Source organism: Pelophylax lessonae (genome assembly GCF_965119305.1).
Source record: "Pelophylax lessonae genome assembly, chromosome: 2".
NCBI classification, from domain to species: Eukaryota; Metazoa; Chordata; class Amphibia; order Anura; family Ranidae; genus Pelophylax; species Pelophylax lessonae.
This window is the reverse complement of record NC_138769.1, coordinates 241,253,421-241,279,371: the sequence shown is the minus strand read 5'-3', so window position 1 is coordinate 241,279,371 and position 25,951 is coordinate 241,253,421. Positions and strand designations below refer to the sequence as shown.

General features: G+C 41.8%; 1 protein-coding gene across 5 annotated transcripts in view; it reads right to left on the bottom strand.

The window, feature by feature from the left end:
- Positions 1-8,190: 8,190 nt before the first annotated feature.
- Positions 8,191-25,951, bottom strand: part of ST7L (suppression of tumorigenicity 7 like) — a 270,999-nt gene continuing 253,238 nt past the window's right edge. For 4 of the 5 annotated variants that reach the window (XM_082248423.1, XM_082248425.1, XM_082248424.1 and 1 more), the window contains one exon: positions 8,191-8,414. In XM_082248423.1, the coding sequence (XP_082104549.1) occupies positions 8,319-8,414 (96 nt within the window). In that variant the 3' untranslated portion in view covers positions 8,191-8,318. The remainder of the gene's footprint in view (positions 8,415-25,951) is intronic. The other variant, XM_082248427.1, reaches the window with a different exon arrangement.

The following is a 25,951-nucleotide window of genomic DNA, read 5'->3' as shown; positions in this document are numbered from 1 at the left end:
AGTTGAGGACCACTGTTCTAGGGCACTCCAGTGGTAGGCTCAAGCAGGCTCAATAGCACCAAGCAAAATGCACTCTAATATAGCAAAATAGCATCAAATTTAGGTTTGAAAAAAGGCACTCCCAGCTCCAGCCACCAAGAATTCACACTTGAAACCATGAAAGTTTAAAAAGTCTGTACTCAAAGCTGAATCTTGTATGGCGGCAGGATAAGCAGAGGTCAGACCCCATTCTGGCTTAATCCTACATAATAGCATACCTTTGCAGGTGTCTTAAGAGACAAGGCTTTGTCCCAGAAGACCACAGCCCTGGACCTGTAAACCATCCTGTGGCTCGCTCCATGCCTTTACACTACACACCAAGAGATTGCCTGCAGCAGAATCCAGTGCATTCTAGCAACATTACAGGCTGGCCCTGCTTCTTCAATCTGGTGGGGTCCAAATACGGTCCTCCAAGGCAAAGAGAAAGCATCAACTGATTCAAAAACTGCTAAAGGATTCACAGTAGCTATTATGCAGCTGGGACCTAATGTAAGAATCATCAGAGAAAGAACCCCCCCCCCCCCCCCATAAGAACGTGGAAAGGGTTTAATAGGGAATGTTCCTGTAGCCTTCACTTTTTGCAAGTGTCCAGTCACCTGAAGGTAGCTTCATATAACCCATGCTAATGACTAAAGAGCGTGTGTCCTGTTCTTTATGACTAAGAAATATGGTTTGCATTACCCATTCAGAGTGTGTCCAGTGTACTGAAAATTTAGGCAATTCAATTGTCATCTGATCTACTTATATATGTGGCCTTTAGTATTATTTGCCTTTAGGATATCAAAATATCTTGTTACCCCAGTTATAACCTTGTATACAGTATAAAAACTATCCCTTAAAGACAAAAAAGGAAAATAAAGATGAGAAATAAAGCACGGGGTCTCTAATATAATAGTTTATGGGAGTGCTGCACAGTGAACTGAGCTGATTAGGACCCAAGAGGCTCTCAGTATAAGCTAATAAGTATTTACAGAATCCCTCTCAGCATGACGGTTCCTGCTTAGATCACTTGACAATACAATTCTATTAAGACCCTTCTGCAATTAATCCGCTTAAAGTGGTCTCCCAGGCAATGGAGGAGGATTATCTGTTTATCTAACTCTGTCAGCGCAATGAAGAGAACAAGGTACACTGGGACTGAGCACAGAACAATTATGAGATGGCCAGAGATATCTGAAGTGGATAATAGGACGAAACGAAGATGCAAAAAAATTTAGGAGTGAAACTTGCTAGGAAGAGAAAAACACATTCTTCAAATAATTAACAAGGCATTAATTTTACTCTATAGACATATGTACGGGAAGTTATATAGACAGACATTTTTTGTGGATAAAGGTTATAAACACCATACCCAACATAGATGATCAATTTAGTTTTTTCACTGATATCCCACTGAACTCCAGTTAAATAAATGTTTCTTAAGTTTGGAAAAAATGTGAAGGGATTAGATCTGTCATGTTTTTATTGTTGTTTGTGTCACTGGTGGGGAGATTCAGCCTTGCTATTTGTCCCATTGACCATTGTCATTTTGATAGAAATTCAGGGGACTTTCATGAGGACACATGGCACAGACACAAAAGCTTGAACAGACCTCCAAACCACAAACCAAAATAATATTTTTCGCACAAAAAAAATTAATTATAATTTTTTCACAACAGGAGCCCACAGTAGAAAAAAAAAACATTTCTTTTGATTCCTGCCCAAGATATAATAGGGAATCCCTTGTAATTGTCCCAAAGAAAAATATATCTCACCTTTACAAGCGTCTTCACTGTAGGTAACCTGAATTTCTATCCCAGTGACTATTGGTCAGGATTACCAACCTTGTACAGTTATCTACTAAGCAGGGCTGACTTGGGAGTCATATCAATATAAACTCAAAATAGGAAATGTAATATCCCTTAATAAAGACACAAGGAAAAATATAAACAGCATATGAAACCAGCTGCCCAATAAACTTAAATCTCAAGAAAGCACCGCTGTCTCTTTATATATTTTTTACAGGATTTGATTTATCAATCACAACTATCTACAACTATATCTTTTGTTTGGGATGTTTATATTTACTTATTTATTATGCATCAGTTAGGGAGAAGTAATGATTTTAATTGGTATACCTATGTATATCTATGTGGTGTACCAACGTGTGTTTGGTCTCTTTTTATAGTGAGAGCTACAATAAAAAAAAAAAAATATATATATATATATATATATATAGTGGGTAAAATAAGTATTGAACATGTCACCATTTTTCTAGGTAAATATACAGATTACCAAAAGTTATGGGACACCTACCTTTATAAGTACATGAAATTTAATGGCATCCCAGTCTTAGTCCATAGGGTTCAATGTTGAATTGCCCTACCCCTTTGCAGCTATAACAGCTTCAACTCTTCTGGGAAAGCTTTCCAAAAGGTTTAGGAGTGTGTCTCTGGGAATGTTTAAACATTCTTTCAGAAGTGCATTAGTGAATTCAGGCCTAGCTCGCATTCTCCGCTCTAATTCATCCCAAAGGTGTTCTATCGGGGTGAGGTCAGGACTCTGTGCAGGCCAGTCAAGTTCCTCCACCCCAATCTTGCTCATCTATGTCTTAATGGATCTTGCTTTGTGCACTGGTCTAAATCATTTGGTGGAGGTGGGGTTATAGTGTGGGTTTGTTTTTCAGGGGTTGGGCTTGGCCCACTAGTTCCAGTGAAGGGAAATGTTAAGGTATCAGCGTACCAATACATTTTGGACAATTTCATGCTCCCAACTTTGTGGGAACAGTTTGGGGATGGCCCCTTCCTGTTCAAACATTGCTGCGCACCAGTTGTGGCGAATGCCAATCGTAGAAAGTACCAGCTTTTCAAGATCTGCATGGATCCAGAAGTATTCTCCACAGGTGTGCTTCATGGTTGCTTTATTCCAATACTGGGTTTTCTTGCAACCCCACAGATGTGAGTAATCACTAAAGGATCTTATTTCTCTAACATTAGAAAATACTATACTTCGATCTCGCCAGTGGATCTCTAGCCTCCTTGGATTCTTTTCTCCCATATTTTGTAGAGAAATCTTGCATATTATTATTGTTTACAACTAATGAAAAGCACTATTTGTACCACTACTGTACATTGCTGCTCTAAAAGAACTTACTAGAGGGGACAAGTCTTAATAGGCCCTAAGGGTATTAGACACACAATGGTCTACATCTATCACAGTACCTGACCAAAAATCGTGCTCAGTCAGGAATTGAGTCAGTGTTTTTCAAAAAGTTTTTTTAGCATTCACTAAAAAATGCTACTAAAATACGGCATATTGTTATGCGATTTTCTCTACTGGTGAATGCTAACTTGGTCATGGTCATTTCTTATGGCTATTTTTGTCATAGGATCCAATGTTAGGGAACGTAACATTCACCTGGCAAAAGGCAACAAAAAGTATTACACACAGATTACAAACATTTGTTATGCTTGCACGAGTGTTGAGACAGTTGCCAAGTAATTTTTTTTATAAATAAACCCCTAAGGGAAGAAGGACTTAAGAAGACTGAATCACTCTTCGGTGCCACCCATGCAGAGTTATAGAACCATCCAAAGGGATTTCATTGTGTAGGTTTGTGGCCCATTTTAGAATGTCACCAACTGCACTTATTCAATTCAGATCTATTATGAATTTGGACAGCAATAAACCATAACGTGTGAATTTATTTGAACACTAGGGACATTTTTTCTCTGTAGAACATTACAAAATTAAACCCACTTTTTAACCACTTGCCGACCGCCGCAAGTACATATACTGCGGCGGTCAGTCCCGTGCAGGCAAAGTGACGTATGGGTACGTCACTCGCCTGCGAGCCAATAGGGGGCGAGCGCGCGCCGCCGGAGGCGCGCTCCCGCCCCTGCTCGTTTACCGTGATCCCTGCGCGTGTGACCGGCGGACCCGATGTCCGCCGGTCACTCGCGATCGTCCGTTACAGAGGGAGAAAGGCAGGCGGCTAATGTAAACAAAGCCGCCTGTCATTCTCCCTTGTGTAAGTGCAGAGATCATACGGTCCTGCTAAGTAGGATCATATATCTCTGTAGTTACACAACAAGCCATACCCTTCACAGTTAGAAGCACGCCTCTAGGGACACACTTAACCCCTCCTTCTCCAATAAAGTTAACCCCTTCCCTGCCAGTGTCATTTTTACAGTAACAGTGCATATGTATAGCATTGATTACTGTAGTAATGTCACTGGTACCCCCAAAAGTGTCAAAAATGTAAGTCAAGGGTCCGATCTGTCCGCCGCAATGTCGCAGTCCCGCAAAACAAAATCGCAGATCGCCGCCATTACTCGTTAAAAAAAAAAAAACAATAAAAATTACAAAAATCTTTCCCTTAGTTAGTAAACGCAATAACTTTTGCGCAAACCAATCAAAATACGCTTATTGCATTTTTTTTACCAAACATATGTAGCAGAAAACAAATTGGCCTAAAATGTTAAAAAATTTAGATTTTTAAATTTTTTTGGGGGGGATTTCATATAAAAAAATGTGAAAAATATTGTTATTTTTGCAAAATTGTCGCTCTTTTTTTGTTTATAGCGCATGATCAAAAAATCGCACAGGTGATCAAATACCACCAAAAGAAAGCTCTGTTTGTGGGAAAAAAAGGACGTCAAATTCATTTAGGTATAGCGTCGCACGACTGCGCAATTGTCCGTTAAAGTAACGCAGTGCCGAATCGCAAAATAGGGCCTGGTCAGGAAGGGGGTAAAATCTTCCGGGGCTTAAGTGGTTAAACACAATTTTACTTCTAAATAATGATGCACATGCAAAAGTATTGGTGCTCCTTTTTTTGGGAAGGTTAAACATTTTTTTCCTCAAAAACGTCAGCATTAAACAACTTTAATGAATTGTTCACGACATATCTGTTTAATTGATGTTTTACCTGGCATCTAATCACACCTCCCCCCGTTGTTTTTTATGTCTGTTAACTGGGCATAGTCGAGGAAACACTCTGACTACTGGAAGAATCTCTTGTCTGGCAGCCGATTCAGTGCTGGAAAGGATGGTTGTGGCTCAGAGGTTACAAAAGATTTCCAAACTATCTGTTCCCATCGCCCTGTTTTATTATATTGTCCATTCCCCTACTAATGTGTGATAGTACAAACATTACACTTCACTGCAATATTTGGACAATTTAAAGGTACACTAATAGATATTTTATGAATTTTTCCATCTTAGAGAAACAAACACTTATTTTACATATACTAAGCACAGTATCTGAACGCAGAAATGCTGCTCAGACCTTTAGGAAAGAACCGGTTATTTACAAAAAAAGCTTTGCAATATAATAGAACTCTCGACTGAGAAAACAGTTTATAGAATGTTGGCATTTACAGGCTCTTACCCAGAGCCTTGTTAAACACAATATCATCAATGTACTTTTCTCTGATCATTTGCCAGCAAGCTGTTAAGGAAAGTAAAAGTACTATTCAAAGCTGAAAAAAACAAAGACATAACCACATTACACAAAACCTTCAATTAATTGTGTTGTTCTGACTACAGCTTCTGTGATTTTACCATTCTCAGAGTCTCCTCCTCTTCTTTTCTTCTCGCCTTTACGTGACAAAGCAAATCTAAAAAGGAACTCCTCTAATCTTTGTTGTAAAGCCTGCCCTTCTCACTTTTGAACCTCATACCTAGGACACGTCAACTTCAGTGGAAGTCCACTGGGCGTAAAATTTAACTTACCCTTTAACTCTTTCTCCACTAACGTTTTTTGAAGTTTACATGCCCAAACCAAGTTTAGCAGCATCAGTGTGTATCAATTAACTTCAATAACTGATTATTTATTTATTGACAAAGGATCTGACAACTAAGAAAAAAAAAAGAAAAACAAAACTTTACCAGTCCATGCGCTGCTCCTAAATTTCAATTTCCAGGCTGGGGAAACCTTGGAATGTGGCTAACGGTGAAACCAATATGATGGGGCGTAGCAGCTCTCCTGACCCTCCATTGGGATGTGAGGCAGAGAAACTATATGAAGAAACAAAAGGAAGAGCGCACAACCGCCCTAGCATAATACCTTTCATCAATAAACGGTATTAAGCTAGAGCGGTTGTGCGCTCTTCCTTATGTTTCTTCTGACAACTAAGAGCAGTTGTGAATTCCAAGTTCTCTTCTGTGAAGTTCACTAGCATTCCTATGCAAAGGGGCATTTTACATTTGGATCTATAAGGTCACATTGCAGTCATGAATGGGTTATAGAGCACTCTTCTAAATAAGCCTCACAATAATTATACTGATAAGTATTAAAACTATTCCAATCATCTATTGCATAAATCTGCATCACAAGATTGATATAACGTGACTAACTCTTACACAAAACTGTATACAACAATCATTAAGAGACAAAATACCACACAAAGGGGTCTAATTACATGTTTTGACTCAATATTTGCACAATTTTCACCTGAGATTCATAAGGTACAATTTTTTTTTTTTTTAACAACACACAAATGGCGATTTTCCACTGCATGGAACCGAACGGTTCGGCTCGCTTTTGTGCTTTTCCACTGCTGGTACCGCATGGTATGGTGTAGGAACGGTTCGGTACGGTACGGTGACGCTTTTCCACTGCATGGAACCGAACGGTACGGCTCTCAAAAACAGTACCACCTCGATTGTGGTTCCAATAGGTACCATAGCCGGTACCATATCCCACAATCCTTTGCATGCACTCACTACTAGCCACTGATTGGTCAGAGAATCCCACCCACCCCGTTGTTATCCCACCCACTTAACTTTAGTACTACTTTAGTGGAAAAGCAAACCATACCGTACTGTACCGAACCGTTCCAACACCGTACCATGCGGTACCAGCAGTGGAAAAGCAAACCGGGCCAAGCAGGGCCGAGTAGAGCCGAGCCGGTACTTGCAGTGGAAATACATTGGCATTGAACATATTGTTGTAAAAGAGGAAATAACACAACACACCCACCTGACTTCCTGCTTTATAGGAAAGCATATCTTAGTGGAAACTGATTCAACAATAAAAAAAAAAGAGCATAGTGAATAATCTTTGTATTTGCTTTCAAGTCATAAAATAATGCGCTCAAAATAAGAGGAGGCAAACAATGGTTACTTTTTTAAAACTGAATTTTTAATGGTGTTTGTATTTTAGAAATCTTGAGGTTAGGGTTACTAGACAAAACTGATTAACAAACAAAAAAAATAAAACACAACCATGAATGTGGGCTGATTTATAAATACTGGAGCCCGAGGGAATACTGGTGCCCGAGGGGAGCAAGCACTTCCCAGACACCGTATTTTCCGCCATATAAGACAACCCCCCGACTTTTCAAGTTAAAACATAGGTTTTGGGCTATACTCGCCGTATAAGACTACCCCCCTTCCGAAGCAAAGAAAGGTAACACCATATACGCGGAGTATAAAAATCCCAAAAGGTAATTAATTAGTGTATGAAAGCGCTGGCTGTCTGTGCCCTATTCATCTGCAAGGTAGCGTAAGTACCGAAATGTATTCGCCTTTAAATCTCCAAGGTATTGTTAAGTATTACCGGTAGATGTATCATCTCTCAAGGTGCTGGCTGTGCGGGAATCCTGTACTGGTATACCGTAGCTTCGGCTGCATACAGTATACCACGCTGAGCCAATCACGGTGAGCGATGTATTCTATTATTGAATGCAAAGACTGCTTGGATTGGCAAAGTCAGAGATAGTAACATCATCCCGTTGCTCTGACTTCGTCAATCCGAGCAGGCTTTGCATTCAATAATAGAATATATCGCTCACCGTGATTGGCTAAGCCCAGTACACTATGTAGCTGAAGCTATGGTACAGTATACTGCTACAGGATTCCCGCACAGCCAGCGCCTTGAGAAGATTATACATCTACAGGTAATACTTTTACTTACAATACCTTGGAGATCTATAAGAGAATACATTTACAATACTTACGGTACCTTGCTGATGAATAGGGCACAGACAGCCAGGCCAGGGTTTTCATTACCTTTGGGATTTTTATACTCGGCGTATAAGACAACCCCCTCATTTTTGGGGGATTTTTTTGAGGTTCAAAAGTTGTCTTATACGCCGAAAAATATGGTAATTTATTTTCATCTGAAACACTGAAGCAGAGTGGTTGCATCACCAATAGCTACAAACGTCTCTCTAGTTTTCCTATTCCCATGTTTTTACTAACCAGTCCAGGGGTGTTTTTTTTTTTTTTTTTTCAGTACAGCAACAAATGTTTTTGCTCGTTGTCTTCCATTACTTGTCGTCTTCTAATGAAGATTACATGCGACTCAAATATTGCCATAAACTGGATGGCATGATGTTTTCCATTTTTTCCAGTATAAAACTGAAGGGAGCCAGTAGCGTCACAAAACACTGCAAGAAAGAACCAAAATTTAGTATCACTACTAGATTTCAATAACTACAGTGGGCACACTTGCTTTTACGATAAAGAGTGTGACACAAAGTTACTGAGGGTAAACCAAATATATATATTATGCGACCAGTTAGCTGTGTTTTTATAACTTACTGTCTGTTGAGGTTATCATGAATTGCTATTGTATCACAATTGTGCATCTATGTCTTTTTAGTAATTTTGTATAAATAAAATGTATATATTTTTAATGTTTTTGTTAAAAAATTGAGTACTGAGATAGTCCATTACTTTTCCTACTGGGGGTCCTGTAGGGGTTACCCCTGGGTATTTCTCACAAATTTTGAAAAAAAAAAAAAAAACGTACTGCTTTAAAACGCATCCATTAAAAAAATTGAAAACATACATTTTTTTTCATAAAATTAGGCTAAAATGTATTCTGTTACGTTTGGTTAAAAAAAAAATCCCAATAAGCATATATTGATTGGTTTGTGCAAAAGTTATACTGTCTACAAAATATGGGATATTTTTATTTATCCATTTTTTTTACGAGTAAAGGCGGCAACCAGCGACTTATAGTGGGACTGCGATATTGTGGTGGACAGATCAGACACTGACACTTTTTTTGGACCAGGTACACTAATACAGTGATCAGTGCTAAAAATATGCACGGGCACTGTACTAATTAAACTGGTTGAGAAGGGGTAATATCAGGAGCAATCAAGGGGTTAAATGTATTCCTAGCCAGTGCTTATGTACTGTGGGGGAGGTGCTTTTACTAGTGGAAGGCATGGATTGGTGTCCCCAATTTGCAGGAACACAGGATCAATGCCTTCCCTACAGTCAGAAAAGCGATCTGCCTTGTTTAATTGGCAGATTGCTGTTCTGCCTGTGCACTGAACAATCGGCGGGTGGCGGCAGATATCGCGTCCCCGGTACCTGCCGCTGGGCTCCTGTTGTGTCCCAGCTGCGTGCCCCAAACCCGGAAGCGTCAAGATTACGTACTAGGTACGTGATCTGGCGCAGAACAGCCACCCTGCCACAGTATATCTACTGTGGGCGACCGTGAAGCGGTTAATAATGTCGTACTAAATTAGCCAGATATAGAGAATCATGTGACAATGCTGAACCAATCAGCACTGTCAAAAAGATTGTCCTTAGTGCTCTGTAAGCTATGACTTCACTAACTTGTGCACAACACAGAATCTTTCTTTTGCTTTCAGTTGTGGCACAATGTGGCATAAAAGCAAATGAAAGGCAACTATATGCTTTATCCTGCATTGGCAAAGCACAGGTTAACTTCAGGACGGGGATCAGTTTAAAAGAGGTGTTCTAACATCGACTTGGTTGCACACACCCATGATAAAATATGAAATAAAATATATTTATCACAAGCCTAAAGCAGTCTCTACACTAGTAGATTCTCATACGATAATTCTTTGTACATTCGATGACTGGATGAATGTTGTTTGCAAGTACTTTACATTTTTGTTTGCTTTTAATGTTCCATTGTGGATTGAATATCATTCCACTAAGGCCCCTTTCACATGGGCTTTCCGATCCGATCCGCCTGTCAGTTTTTCAGGCGGACCGGATCTCATGCTCCATGCAGCCCTATGGAGCGGCGGATGTCAGCGTAGACATCTCCGCTGACACCCCCTGCTATCCGATCCGATCCTGTCCGTGAAATCCAGACGGATGAAAATCCTATTTTCCATCAGTCTGGAGGATCGGATTGGATGAGAACGGACAGGAGGTCAGTTCTCATCCGATCTCCCATAGAGGAGAGCGGGGCTCTGACAGCTCTGTCTCTGCACAGAGGGGAGACATAGCTGTCATCCGCCTGCTCAGCGCCGATCCCCGCTAAGCAAGACGGACTCCGTCGGGCGCACCGCCCGTGTGAAAGAAGCCTAATGAAAATCACATACACTTTGTGAAAAAAAAATTGAATTTTCCTGTCACTGTGGTCAAAAACAAGCATCAGTTTGACCCCACTAATTAATGTGAAAATTGAGTGAACAAAAAATTCTAGAGAAATTCTTCTAGTGTATAGCCAGCTCAACCTGACAAGTTGATGCAGATGACAGTAGCAGTTGAGTGAATACATGGGCAGAGGCAGTAATTGGCCAGTCTATACTTTAGCTGGGGAGTATAGAATGTAATGTATACACCCCTCCCTGCACAAAGTTCCAATGTAATTAATAAAACAAACAGCATGGCCAACACGTAATACAGAATAGCATCCACTCCGAGATGTTTCCCTGATCTTATTCCTCTACTTGTGCTCTGCACAACATTACCCTTTGCGATGCCTTATTCAATAAGCCAGTGTGAGTAAGAGAATATATGTCACAAGATAACACATGCAAGGTTCAGAAATACAAAAGCACATTTTACTCAACACTTTTTTCAAAGCTGTGGCCCACTGTGAACGTGCTGACATTATGGACATGTTTAAATGACAGATTCCTGTTACAAAGCCAGACTGGGGTCCCCTATGAATATCAGCAAACTTTACTATTTTTTTTTTTTTTTTTACTTTACGGTGTGGTTTCCAGCATTACAGTTTCCCTTCCCATGCTAGGGAATGAAATCGCATGCAAAATAGTTTGGCACCTGTCTTCAGCATTGTTTTCAACATGATCCATACAGGCAAATCATCCCTTATGATTTTATTTTAGCTTCCAGTGATGACAGCAGCTTTTAAAGGAATCTCTCTTCGCATGATAAAATTTAAAGGGGTAGTCTCTATTGCTCTCTGAAAAATATCTATACCTCTGCTATTGCTAGGGTGAAAAAAAAGTGTACAGATAATACCCACCAATTACATGAGATATCTAAATTTATCCAGGCAACATAATAATTTTAATAGTTTGTATCCCCTCAAGGTTGCATTCAATGGGAAGAAGCATCAGATCATGAAAATGTTCAAGTTGTTTTTTTCTACAAATATGAAGCTCCTTCATATGTTGCTGTACTTGTTCTAGAAGAGAATGTATACTATGTTGTGGGAAGCTGTTGACAGATTTATGTGTGTATACATTCATTATATGGTTTTTCCTATCTAGTACCTATACAGGGGGGGCACTGGGTCAGCAACAGCACTTAGGCATGCTGTGTTTTTTAAATGAAGCTCCGTTTGTATTAAAGAAAACCCTTTCATGCTTAAAAAGTGCCTATAGTTCCAAAGCCATTGCTTGTGGCACAGACATTATGGATTCAGGCGCAGTTTAGGGTTGGGGGTAGTTAGTGTTCAGCCAGGGTCTATGGGGTTTAGTCTAGCGTTTAGAGTTAAAGTTAGATTGCAGGAGGTTCCTAAAGTGGTTGTAAATCTCAGACATGAAAAAAACACATGCCTTCATTGTGTGCAGTCACTGATAAGCCTCTAAAGCTGGCCATAAATTGATTGAAATTCATCGGGTTCAGCAGGGGCCGGCCAAATTTCAATCAATGTAAGGGCACTGTGGTTGTACAGAATCTGCACTCTTATAAGCCTCCACAATTGATCTATGAGCCTCTAAAGCAAGGGTCTTAAAACTATGGCCCTCCAGTTGTTCAGGAACTACAATTCCCATCATGCCTTATCATGTCTGTGAATGTCAGAGTTTTACAATGCCTCATGGGTTGTGTAGTCCCACAACAGCTGGAGGGCCGAAGTTTGAGGATCCCTACTATAAAGCTACCCATACATGGATCAAAATTTGTTTGGTTTGGCAGGGAATGGACAAATTTAGATTAATGTATAGGCACTGTGGTTGTACAAAAGCCAATCTATCAATCGATTTCTGTACAACTGCCCTGTCCGATTTTCAATGCTCAATCAGGCTATTGCCAGCACTCCTGATCAGTGAAATCGGACGGCAAGTAACCTTCCCCTCAAGAGGAAGGATTCCATCATCAACCTCAAATGTGTGGAGGAATGAATTGGGTCTGTTTTTTTTGTTCAAACTGCTGGTTGAACAAAAAAAGCGACTCATGTATGGGCCTGTCTAAGTGACACAATCCCCCCTTCTAGCACACCGCAGGTGATACTTAGCTTCAGCTGTCTACATTTTCTTATGTCAGTGAATAGAGGGGTGTGTGCCAATTCCCTCCACTGAGGTTTCAGGTTTCAATGGAGCTCTGTGCTATGCAGTGTGTGTGATGTCAGATCCCCACCCCCTGCCTTCTGAAGCTGAGAAAAATCCTTTAATCTGTGTGTTCTACAGGATTGTAGAGGAGAGATGGCTGCAGATAAACAGGTACAACATATGTAGGATTTGTTTACAACCACTTTAAGTGTTGAGGGGGGGGTTGTGGGGGTTTGAAGATTAAAAGGTTACGTTTAGAGCGAAGTCTTGGGAGTTTAGGTGTGGAGATCTTACATTTAAAATGAGCTAGTTTGACAACCTCTGAAAGGTGTCAGTTTTTTTATAGCAGCTGAATAGATTAGACTCCTCTGCTTTCTCTTCTGCCCGGCTGAAAGCTTCAGCAGGCAGGACTGAACACTGCCGCTGGTGTCAGTTGGGGAGGAGGGGAAGAGAAAAGAGCAGTCACGTGATCAGCGGGAGCCGCTCTGATACCGATCTGCATATTTTTTATATAACAAAGACACAGACACAGGGACACTTGTTATATTACAGAGGGGATAGGATGATTTTATTTTTGATATGAGAGCAGCAGGAGGGGAGGGAGCAGATAGGACAGAGCAGGGCTGCGGCTGACAGAGGCACATAAACTGACCAGGGTCTCAGGGCTCAGCAGCCCTGATATACAGTGGTCAGTTTGAAGAGGGGAGGGTAGAAACTGGCAGGATCAGCCAGGTTTTTTAGGTGATACGGTGGGCCAAGTGACACAGCACTCGCACTGTACTGTATAACATGCTTTAAGGGAACAAGATCTGTTTTATTTTTATGGGCTAACAAACGCTTTAAGCAATTAAAAAAAAAAAAACTCAGGATGATATTATTTTTGTCTTCTACAAAATCAGAATACATATATGCACAAAAAATCTAGGAGGTAGCTTGGGTCACAACAAGAGCTTGGTATTTTAAGTGATGGCACTGAAAGTGTTACATGCCAAGTGATTACACTTCACTGCCACTCTAATATAGATTTGGAAAGTGAGAGGATGAGTGAAAGCTTTTTAGAAAGTCATGATCAGACTTCACTGTGAAGCCTTTCAAAAGATGTTTAACAAAAAAGAGCAGACAAGGAGAGAGGAAAATACATCAGACACAGCATTTAATAAGAAAATCCTTCACAGTCAGGGTTTTATTGAAAGAAAATCCTGAATTCCCACAGACCAAAGGGATCAGAGAATCAAAAACTTCAGCTATGGCCTGAGCTGAAGCAGTGTCGGCTCTGAAGTTTCTTGCTAGCATCAAAGTGGATAAAGATTCCTAAATCTCCTTCATCTGTACAGAGGTGAGAACAATGCCTTCATCTTATATGAAGGCAGTAAAACAGAAAGACAGGATGCAGTCAGTGTTAAAGGAAGGTAGAAAATGTGCTCTCTTACGTCCATATGGACAGAGTTAATTTCAATTGAAACACATTGTCATTCTCATACATGAATTCTGGGTCTTAAAATTTTCACACCATGTAACAAAATGTAAATTTTGGAGCTTTTCAAATAAGTCAGCAAAATTCTCAACATTTATGCAGCTTAATATTTCTTACATTTTATATTGTCCTGTGCCATATAGCAACAAATGTTCTACGCCAAATGGGTTTGTTCACACGTTATGACTATTGCGGCATTTTTCCAAAAATGAGCAAAAAAAAGGGCAATAAGAAAATGTGCAGTTCTTAAAATCACCGCTAAAGTTTCGTGGCACATAGAAAAATTCCTTAAAATATTCTAAAGTCAAATTATTTTTCATAACGCTGAGAATAAACATTTGCTTACATAATTTTTTTTTTATCTCAAGCACTATCTGCACCTCCATCTGAAGTGGCACTGCAAATATCTTTCTCATGGATGGCATTTGCATAGCAGCAATGCCTGACCTTAATGAGTGGTGTTTGAGATAGCAAAAACTGCACTGTGAGATGTGGCTATTCTCAACAACCAAAAAGTGTAAATTGTGGGATGTGGCCATTCCCAACAACCAAAAAGTGTAAATTGTGGGATGTGGTCATTCTCAACAACCAAAAAGTGTAAATTGTGGGATGTGGTCATTCTCAACAACCAAAAAGTGTAAATTGTGGGATGTGGCCATTCTCAACAACCAAAAAGTGTAAATTGTGGGATGTGGCCATTCTCAACAACCAAAAAGTGTAAATTGGGGGATGTGGCCATTCCCAACAACCAAAAAGTGTAAATTGTGGGATGTGGCCATTCTCAACAACCACAAAGTGTAAATTGGGGGATGTGGCCATTCCCAACAACCAAAAAGTGTAAATTGTGGGATGTGGCCATTCTCAACAACCAAAAAGTGTAAATTGTGGGATGTGGCCATTCTCAACAACCAAAAAGTGTAAATTTTGGGATGTGGTCATTCTCAACAACCAAAAAGTGTAAATTGTGGGATGTGGCCATTCTCAACAACCAAAAAGTGTAAATTGTGGGATGTGGCCATTCTCAACAACCAAAAAGTGTAAATTTTGGGATGTGGTCATTCTCAACAACCAAAAAGTGTAAATTGTGGGATGTGGTCATTCTCAACAACCAAAAAGTGTAAATTGTGGGATGTGGTCATTCTCAACAACCAAAAAGTGTAAATTGTGGGATGTGGCCATTCTCAACAATCAAAAAGTGTAAATTGGGGGATGTGGCCATTCTCATCAACCAAAAAGTGTAAATTGGGGAATGTGGCCATTCCCAACAACCAAAAAGTGTAAATTGGGGGATGTGGCCATTCCCAAGAACCAAAAAGTGTAAATTGTGGGATGTGGCCATTCTCAACAACCAAAAAGTGTAAATTGGGGGATGTGGCCATTCCCAACAACCAAAAAGTGTAAATTGGGGGATGTGGCCATTCCCAACAACCAAAAAGTGTAAATTGGGGGATGTGGCCATTCCCAACAACCAAAAAGTGTAAATTGTGGGATGTGGCCATTCTCAACAACCAAAAAGTGTAAATTATGGGATGTGGCCATTCTCAACAACCAAAAAGTGTAAATTGTGGGACGTGGCCATTCCCAACAGCCAAAAAGTGTAAATTGTGGGATGTGGCCATTCTCAACAACCAAAAAGTGTAAATTGTTTGTATATTTAGACTGTGTATTAATCAGTTTGCCTAGATTTTCGGATTAAGTGTCCTTATAGGGACAAGAAATTTTAACAACTTCCGCTCCGGAAGGTTTTACCCCCTTAATGACCAGGCCATTTTTTGCGATTCGGCACTGCGTTACTTTAACGAAAAATTGCGTGGTCGTGCGACGCTGTACCCAAATACAATTGATAAAAAAAACAAAAAGGAGAAGCGCTCCAAGTGTAGACAGTTTAATAATACATAAGAAGCAATGTGTGTAGTAACTCACAAGACATAAGTGAAAGTCAGGCTGTGTAACATCATCAGATCTTTAAAGCATCCTCTGGGGGGAGGGAGGTGGTGATGTCCAATCCAAAGCGCCGTCCGTGGCTGAGTAGATGTTTAATGGGAGGAAAAAAAGCCGGCAGCCTCCCGCCTCAGTGTACGATGAGTGCTCAGAAACGTGTCGTGCCTGCCGTTCTTTTGCTGTTTGAACTCACCACCCCTGGTGACGGGAGAGCGTCCATCCATCCACGGAACCTTGCAGCCGTCGGTCACTTCCATCTGACCGCTCATCGTACACTGAGGCGGGAGGCTGCCGGCTTTTTTTCCTCCCATTAAACATCTACTCAGCCGCGGACGGCACTTTGGATTGGACATCACCACCTCCCTCCCCCCAGAGGATGCTTTAAAGATCTGATGATGTTACACAGCCTGACTTTCACTTATGTCTTGTGAGTTACTACACACATTGCTTCTTATGTATTATTAAACTGTCTACACTTAGAGCGCTTCTCCTTTTTGTTTTTTTGCTCTAACAGAATCTCCTCTTGGTCTGTGGAAGAGCGGCTCAGTGTTTATGGACTACTCCTTTCTGACTACACGTCGATCCCATACAATACAGTAAATTTATTCCATCAGCTTTATTTAGTGTTTTGCTTTTGTCCCTTTCCCTCCCCCTCCCCCTTCTCCTTGCTTTTTTAATTGACTCATCATACCCATCCCCTGTGTTGGAGGTTTTTAGCGCTCTGGTTTCACATATGTTACCAAATACAATTGATGTCTTTTTTTCCCCAACAAATAGAGCTTTCTTTTGGTGGTATTTGATCACCTCTGCGGTTTTTAGATTTTGCGCTATAAACAAAAAAAGAGCGACAAATTTGAAAAGAAAAAACACCATATTTAAAAAAAAAATCCCAAAAAGCGTATTTTAATTGGTTTGCACAAAAGTTATAGCGTTTACAAAACTATGGGATAGATTTTTGGATTCTTTATTTTTTTTGTTTTTATTAGTAATGACGGCGATCAGCGATTTTTAGCGGGACTGCGACATTGCGGCTTCCCTAACTGACATTTTTGACACTTTTTGGGGACCAGTGACATTAATACAGTAATCAGTGGTAAATATTATGCACTGTTACTGTATAAATGACACTGGCAGGGAAGGGGTTAACACTGGGGTGATCAAAGGGGTTAATGTATGCCTAAATATGCTTGCTCACTGTGGGGGGGGTTTCTGTGACAGGCACAGAGAGATCGTGGTTTCAGCTTAGTTGAAACTCCTCATCTCTCCCAGCCTGTCTGACAGAAGACTCGCCTGCTTTGTTTACATAAGCAGGCAGGTCTTCTGTCAGTTTATAATTAGCGATTGCTGCCGGCCTCCCGCGGCCCGCCTCCCGCTGTGTCTAAACACAGCGGGAGCGCGGCTGCGGCTGCACGCGTACCGCGGAGACCTCTCGCACGAAATCACGTGGTTTTGCGTAGCTGAGCCGCCCCGGCCACAGTAATACTATGGTGGGCGGTCGGCAAGAGGTTAAAAGAAAAAGGTGTTACTAAGCCTTTGAAAGGCCTAATGATTAACTTACCGGAAATGCCAGTTGAATACGAAACAACAACCCATAAGGATAGAAGAAGGTGAGCAGACAAAAAATTTATTTTAAAAATACATACACCAGGGCTGTCATCCTGGCTATTCTACCTAGTGGGTGACTGATTTAGAACATAAACTGACGCAGTAAAGCCTGAAAAATCTGAACTCAACATGTATAGTATTCTTGATTTCAGGTCAGTGACTCTGACCCACTAGATAGAAATGCCAGAAACAGAATGACAAACCCAAAACACTGCACCTTTAAAGCCAGCTCCACAATGGCAGCTCCTATTTCTGAAATGTTCCCTTTAATAGTGCAGGAAAAGTATGAAGCTTCCAGAAACTGTAAAACTTATAAAAAATTGGGAGCCAAAACTAAAAATAGATTCCATAATGCAGTTAAAGAGGTTGTAAAGGCACAAGGATTTTTACCAGCCACCCCCTAATACTCACCTGAGCCACTGGCCCCCGATGCTGTCAAACGCATCTAGTGAGCCAATCAGGAGACAGAAGAGGGCAGGGCCGAGCCGAAGCTCCGTGTGTGAATGGACACACAGAGCCACAGGTCAGGAGCACACCTGCTTGGGTGCCCCCATTGCAAGCTGCTTGCTGTGGGGGCATCCGGCAGGAGGGAAGAGCCAGGAGTGCTGGCGGGGAGCCTGAGAGGAGGAGGATCCGGGCTGCTCTGTGCAACACTATTACACAGAGCAGGTATAACATGTTTGTTATTAAAAAAAAAAAACAAGGCTTTAACCACTTCTGGCCTAGAAGGTTTTACCCCCTAATGACCAGGCCATATTTTGTGATACGGCACTGTATTACTTTAACTGACAATTGCGCGGTTGTGCGACGCTGTACCCAAATAAAATCGATGTCCTTTTTTTTCCCCACAAATAGAGCTTTCTTTTGGTGGTATTTGACCACCTCTGCGATTTTTTTTTGCACTATAAACAAAAAAAAGAGCGACAATTCTGAAAAAAAAAAAAAAAAAACATTTTTTTACTTTCTGCTATAAAACATTCCCAATAAAAAAAAAAAAAAAATCTAATTTTTTCATCATTTTAGGCCAATATCTCTTATGCTACATATTTTTGGTAAAAAAAAATCCTAATAAGTGCATATTGATTGGTTTGCGCAAACGTTATTGCGTCTACAAACTAGGGCAAAGATTTATGTAATTTTTATTTATTTATTTTTTACTAGTAATCGTGGCAATCAGCGATTTTTAGTGGGACCAGAGTCATGTTACTAAAGTCATGTTGGCCGAACCAGAAACAGAGTCATATTGTCAGAGGTACTACAATTCTATCAGATTATATATTCTAATTTATAGCTGGGACATGGAATATTCAAAAGATAGAGACAGAAACGTATAATAACAGCTTGTGGAAAGAGGATTTTAAAATCTAAGTGTCCGGCTGAGATATTCTAACTGTACAACTTTTTTTTTTTTTTTTTTTTCTTTTAAGCCCGTGGTGTGTGAAACACACTCGAAAGACTTAACACCCGGTGCATAAAAAAGTGTACACATGCAAACGTGGACACACAAAAAGTGCACAAGGCGTACACACATGGCCCTCCTCCGAAGAGGAAGAGCCCTGACCCTGATCCCCCGGGGCGCAAAGCTCCTGACAGGGACTGAGGTACTCACTTAGGTCCACCCAGCCGAAGTCGGGCAGACCCCATTCTTCAGGGGGACTGCCGAAACAGCCCACCCCGAGTACTAGGTAGGGCTCCCCCGAAGGGAGACCCCATGGGAGAGGGCGAACTAAGCCAAAAGGCCATATCCACCCCCTCCCAAGACTTACAGGGCAGGCCCGAGGACCTACGCCATCAAAGTCGTGCAAAGTGCTCAACCAAAAGGGACAAACGTGACACACAACAAAGAAAACCAGAGTGGGGAAAAGGGAAGTGGAGAAGTGCAGGGTAGTGCCAAAGTGCAAGACCTTGGCAGGCCCCCCGGCCAGGAATAAAAAATTCCTCTGGTGTTGGCCAAAAGGCCCACCCCAAGAGGCAGGTGCTTGAAAAAGTGTGATGGTGCAGTGACCAAGGTGCCACAAAAACTCAGGTGAGCTGCCCCTCACCAGTGAAATTGAGGCACCCCTGGGCTGCCACCCCAGGGGCACGTACACCACAGGCTTTTTCGGTCTCAGCCCCTGGCCAGACCCAGCGTAGCCCTTCCTGTCAGGAGGCCAGGAATGCAGACAGCTCGGAGAGAGCCCAACCTCGAGGGTAAAGAAAATGGCCCCCTTCTAGCCAAATTCACCCAAGAGGAAGGGCCCTTCCCCTCACCATCCGCACTCCCACCAATTACATCCAGGAGCAGTACTAACCGTGGTCGCCCGGCTTTCTCACTCCCTTCAAACTGACAGGGGCGGACCCATTCAAATCAGGAAGGCATTGGAACCATCCGGCTTTCTCTGGTTTGGCCTACTCCGGTCCTCCAGTTACGCCCAGAGCGCCCCGGTTAACTTCGGCCACCACCGATACTAACCTTCAGGTTCCATTCCAACACTGATAAGAACAGATACTACACTTGATCTTAGCCAAAAGGCCGAGAAGCGATTCTAACTGTACAACTTTTTTTTTTTTTTTTTTTTAAGCCCGTAGCGTGTGCAACACACTCAAAAGACTCCACCCGGTGCATAAAAAAGTGCACACACATAGGGTGAGAACACAAAAAAGCACAGGGTGTGCGAAATCGTATGGTCTTCCCTCCGAAGAGGTAGGACCCGAAACCTCAATCCCCCGGGGCGCAAGACTCCTGACAGGGACATAAGGTACTCATGGTCTGTCTGGCCGAAACCAGACCGACCCCGTTCTTCAGGGGGACTGCCGAAACAGCCCCCCCGAGTACTAAGTGGGGCTCCCCCGAAGGGAGACCCCATGGGAGAGGGCGAACTAAGCCAAAAGGCCATATCCACCCCCTCCCAAGACTTAAGGCTGGGCCCGAGGACCCACACACTCTCGTCGTGCAAATAAAGAAAAAAGGTGAAAGTGCAGTGACAAACTCCAAAGAAAAAGACAAACAAACAAAAAGGTGGGGAAAGGGAAGTGGGGAAAGTGCTTTGGTGCCATGTGAAGAACCAAGGCAGGCCTTCCAGCCGGAATAAAAAATTCCTCTGGTGCAAGCCAAAAGGCCTGTCCCAAGAGGCAGGTGTGAAAAAGGTGTGCATATTGCAGTGACCAAGGTGCCGAAAAAACTCACAGCGAGCTGCCCCTCACCAGTGAGAAATTAAGGCACCCCTGGGCTGCCACCCCAGGGGCACTGGATCACATGGTAATTCTCATAAAAATTACATGTTTAAAATGATTTATTTTCCACAAACGTGCACAGATACAGAGACACGGAAAACTCATAGAGACAAATCCTGTTTTTAATATTTCAGTTCATTAAAGCAGTATTAAACCCAAAAGCAAATATTTATAATGTTGCAGCTTACCAATTCTTAGATGCGATGGATGTATTAGTTACCTTTTTTCGTCTTTCTTCCTTCTATTTTCATTTGGTAATCAAGCAAGTCTGTTTGTTTTTCACAAGCTCAAGCTCTCCAGCAGAATGTATCAGTTTACAAGGATGAGAGACAAACCACTTAACACTGGTAGGGGTGATTACAATGATCAGCTATTTATTCACTTAAAACCTTTATCACAAAAGGAAAACAACTGTTTACTGTAACTGATTTTAAAGTGTGAGCTGCAGTTTGGCTTCAATTTGTTAGTGTATCTAAATATGCTAATCCAGTTAACCCCCCCCCCCCCCCCTCCCGACTGACAATACTGATGTCTGCTGTGCCTCCTGTTCTCATTTCTCCAGTTTTCTCACTAATACAGGAGGTGTGTTACTGGCCAGATCACCAGGTGAAAACAGAAGGAGAAAAGCTAAAGAAAAGAAAACCGATGCAGCCACAACATCTGATGACTGGTAAGCTGCGTTATAATACATTTTTGGTTTTGAGTTTAATACCACTTAACATGAATAGAAGTTTTTATACTGCTACACTAAAACCACGCTTCATTTATCAACTATGTCCACACATTGGGTATGTTTATAAATATAAGTAAAGGTTTTAAAATTAGTTGTAAGTAAATGTAGGAAGCATAAAAGCTTGACTTCATTTAAAACATTTTTTTATTTGTATTGAGAAGGTTGGAGTAGGCTTAGAACTAGCGTTGCACTGATATCGATACCAAGCATTTGCACGTACTAATACAAATTGCTGTAATACTAAAACCAATACCTTGAAGTCCACATATTTGTGGGGCTGGTTTGCAGTGCGATTTGTAATAGTTCCATGTGGTTTGGTTCAGCGTTCAGGTGTGATTTTAGTGCGATGTGGTTTGGTTTAGCGTTTCAGGTGCTATTCCAGTGCGCTGTGGTTTGGTTCAGGGTTTCAGGTGCGATTCCAGTGCGGTGTGATTTGGCTCAGCGTTTCAGGTGCGATTCCAGTGTAGTGTGGTTTGGTTCAGCGTTTCAGGTGCAATTTCAGTGCGGTGTGGTTTGGTTTAGCGTTTCAGGTGCGATTCCAGTGCGGTGTGGTTTGGTTCAGCGTTTCAGGTGCGATTTCAGTGCGGTGTGGTTTGGTTCAGGGTTTCAGGTGCGATTCCAGTGCGGTGTGATTTGGCTCAGCGTTTCAGGTGCTATTCCAGTGCGGTGTGGTTTGGTTCAGGGTTCCAGGTGCGATTCCAGTGCGGTGTGATTTGGCTCAGCGTTTCAGGTGCGATTCCAGTGCAGTGTGGTTTGGTTCAGCGTTTCAGGTGCGATTTCAGTGCGGTGTGGTTTGGTTCAGCGTTTCAGGTGCTATTCCAGTGCGAAGTGGTTTGATTCAGGGTTTCAGGTACGATTCCAGTGCAGTGTGATTTGGCTCAGCGTTTCAGGTGCGATTCCAGTGTAGTGTGGTTTGGTTCAGCGTTTCAGGTGCGATTTCAGTGCGGTGTGGTTTGGTTTAGCGTTTCAGGTGCGATTCCAGTGCGGTGTGGTTTGGTTCAGCGTTTCAGGTGCGATTTCAGTGCGGTGTGGTTTGGTTCAGGGTTTCAGGTGCGATTCCAGTGCGGTGTGATTTGGCTCAGCGTTTCAGGTGCTATTCCAGTGCGGTGTGGTTTGGTTCAGGGTTTCAGGTGCGATTCCAGTGCGGTGTGATTTGGCTCAGCGTTTCAGGTGCGATTCCAGTGCAGTGTGGTTTGGTTCAGCGTTTCAGGTGCGATTTCAGTGCGGTGTGGTTTGGTTTAGCGTATCAGGTGCTATTCCAGTGCGAAGTGGTTTGATTCAGGGTTTCAGGTGCGATTCCAGTGCGGTGTGATTTGGCTCAGTGTTTCAGGTGCGATTCCAGTGCAGTGAGGTTTGGTTCAGCATTTCAGGTGCTATTCCAGTGCGAGTTGTTAAAGTGTATGGCATTGGAAATTGCATCTGAACCAGGCTGAAAAGCGTACTGGACTCGTTTTTATTTGGTAAACAAAAGCATTTGCATGAGCACTCGTGCAACTGCTGGATACTAAAACCGATACCTTAAAGTCCACACATGTGCAGAGCCAGTTTGCAGTGTGATTTGTAAAAAATTCCGGTGCAGTTTGGTTCAGCATTTTAGGTGCGATTCCAGTACGAATTCTTGCGCCTGAATGGAGCTGAAAAGCGTACTCTGGATTCTTTTGTAAATCGTACTATGGCCGGCCTGCACATATGTGAACCGGCTATATAGAAATGGATTTTGGTTTACATGTCATGCGAACCATCCAATTTGCATAGATGTGAACCAGGTCTGACACTAAAAATAGGTATCGGTAATTGGTATCAGCGAGTACTTGAGAAAAAGTATCGGTACTTATACTCTTAAAAAGCTGGTATGGGTGCATCCCTAGTTAGAACATCTGCCAGATATTTACTGTTGTCCTGGACATCAAATATCCCATTAGAGGACGTGCTTTTCCCACGCAGAGCAAAGCAACAAGTTTGCTTTAATACTGGCCCCCTGCAGCAGTTTATATTCACCTTCACTTTGCTTCTCTGCCAGACTTACAGTTATAAGGAGGCACTTGATCTCCGTTCCCTTCTTCCATGTGAAAATGCTGAAGCTTGCCAGTGCCATCACATGGGAGAGAGTTCTCAGACGCGTGTGAGCTCAAACTACGCTCAACTTATAGCAGCCGGCAGAGAAGAGAAGAAAAGCATAAACTGCAGCAAAAGCAATTTTACATTGATTTTGCTGCTTTGATCTGGTTAGGCAAAGTATAAATTTTAATAGTTTTATTGTAAAACTAAATTACAAATTATAATAAACAAGTCAAACATAACTGATATTTGTTATTGGGAACCACCAAATCAGACAATATTATATTATGTGATTGCAATAAATAAATAAGCTGTGAAAATTCTAAAAGTTAATGCAACCTGATGAAGTAAGCTTGCAGTTACTTAAAAACGTATACGTGACCATGAACATTATTTAATGTCGGCTCAATCAATTCAACACACAGAGAGATGTAATTCTATTCTATTATAATAAAAGTGCTATAATGAAGAAGCCAACCTTTGTTCTGTTTAATGTATAAATATAACTTGTTACTAACGCAGCTATAGGTTTTACTATGCTTCGATTTCCAGTGCCCTCTCCTTGAATGGAGACACAGACGTATCATGAGCAGACGTGATACATTTTCTAAATGTCACCCTAATGCCTTTTAGACGAATCCTGGTAAGGATACATCTGCTTCCACTTTGATCTGCATCACAGTTTTTTAAATCCCAATATATCCTCTCCTAATGCAAGCGCACAGTCAGACAGGATGAGATCACAGTCTGACCCTTGCAAGCAAGTGATCTCCTACTCAACTGTTCAACCATAGACTTCTGTTGCCGACACCACCTGAGGATGACATGTATTATCTTTTCAAAAGTCCCTGGCAAAGCAGTGTGTAGCACCAAGGTGATTGTTAATGTCAACACAGACTAAGGCATGACTTTGATGTAAGCCACAGTAAGGGTCCAGCTTTCCAGTGATCTCTATGGCGAAGGGATGGGAGCTGAGCTGTCTCTTATGGAAAAATACATTCTTACTCTATGACACCCGAGTGCCAAAGTCATTTAAGTTGTAGGAATACAAGATAATTCTTTATATCAAGCAGACCTAGTCAAAAAAGTGATATATATGGCACATCAGTGCCACAACTTACTTTATGAATGCATTTAAAGAAGAACTCCGGCTTTTCCTCCCTAAAACAACAGATGCATTGTGCATGTAAATTAATCATACCCCCCCCACTGTCCGTTTTTTTGTGTAACTTACCTCCTTACCTTCTCTGTGATGTCACTTTTCCTCCTCCTGGTTGACTTTATCTAACTTCCTATTTCCTTCCTTTTCCAGTCCTGATACTGCATGTCCCATGATCCTTTGTGCCTCTGTAGCTTCAGGGCAGGCTATGGGAGTCACTTGTACCAGTTCTGGGAGTTGATGTGGGTGGGTCCTAGGGTTATTCTGTTGGTGTTTCTGGGCCTTCATATGGGTGGTGAAAGGTGTGAATGTGTCATTCCTGTCTTGCATCATGTCAAAGAATAATGGCTTACTGCAAGACTACAGAGGAAGGGCTATGGGAGGTTATTATGAAGAGTTTCCTTCATATGTAAAATAATCACTTCACAGACAGCAGGGCTCTGGGAGGGCAGGATCAGAGGCGTGGGGCCCTCCCTATTCACACTGGTCAGCACATATACCTGGGCAGGATAGAATTCTAATTGTGATCCTTTCACTCCTGCCCCGCAGCAGCACAGCTAGCTTGCAGAACAGGCTGTGTATGAAAGCGTTTCCTTCTTGAATAATGCTGTGACCTGTGAGGTAGGACTTGGGAGGTTTGGACTCTTCCTGTAGGTGAGATTGGGTGGGATTGAATGATATATATTAATTTATTTTAAAAAATGTATCCCTGGTTTCTTTTACATTTGTTGTTCTAGTATTGTAGTTTAGAAACGTTACAAGTTCTACGCATATTTTTCCGATTACACTTAGTGGATTGCCTACCATAATGTGCCTGTGTATTGTATTATTGACAAGTACATTGTACAAGCACATTGACAAGTATTCAGCAGCATGGTTTCTGGGCTTTTCCCCTCCCCTTCTCCATCCCTTTGCCCACCCCACTGGCTATTTAAACCTTTAGCTTCTGGCTTTCCCTCTGCATTTGAAAAAGAGGGCCATGCTTACCCCTTCTGACATCACCATAGGATTCTGACAGCTGTCATCTTCACAGTGCAGCTGGAGATGCCGCCAGTTCTTTCTCCCCTACACGATCTGCTGAAGCTTTAGAGCCCCTGCTGCTGCATGCCTGGCAGCCATCCATTGCTTCTGTGTATCTTCAGCTTATCAGCTCAATTGTCTCAACCTGCTGTGTTACTATCCACCGGTGGATTGGTGATTTTAGATATGTAAGCGTGTTGCTTTTCATAAAGCACCCTGCTTTTTGCCATTTCCTATATACAGAGTGTCACATGATACAAAGCCAC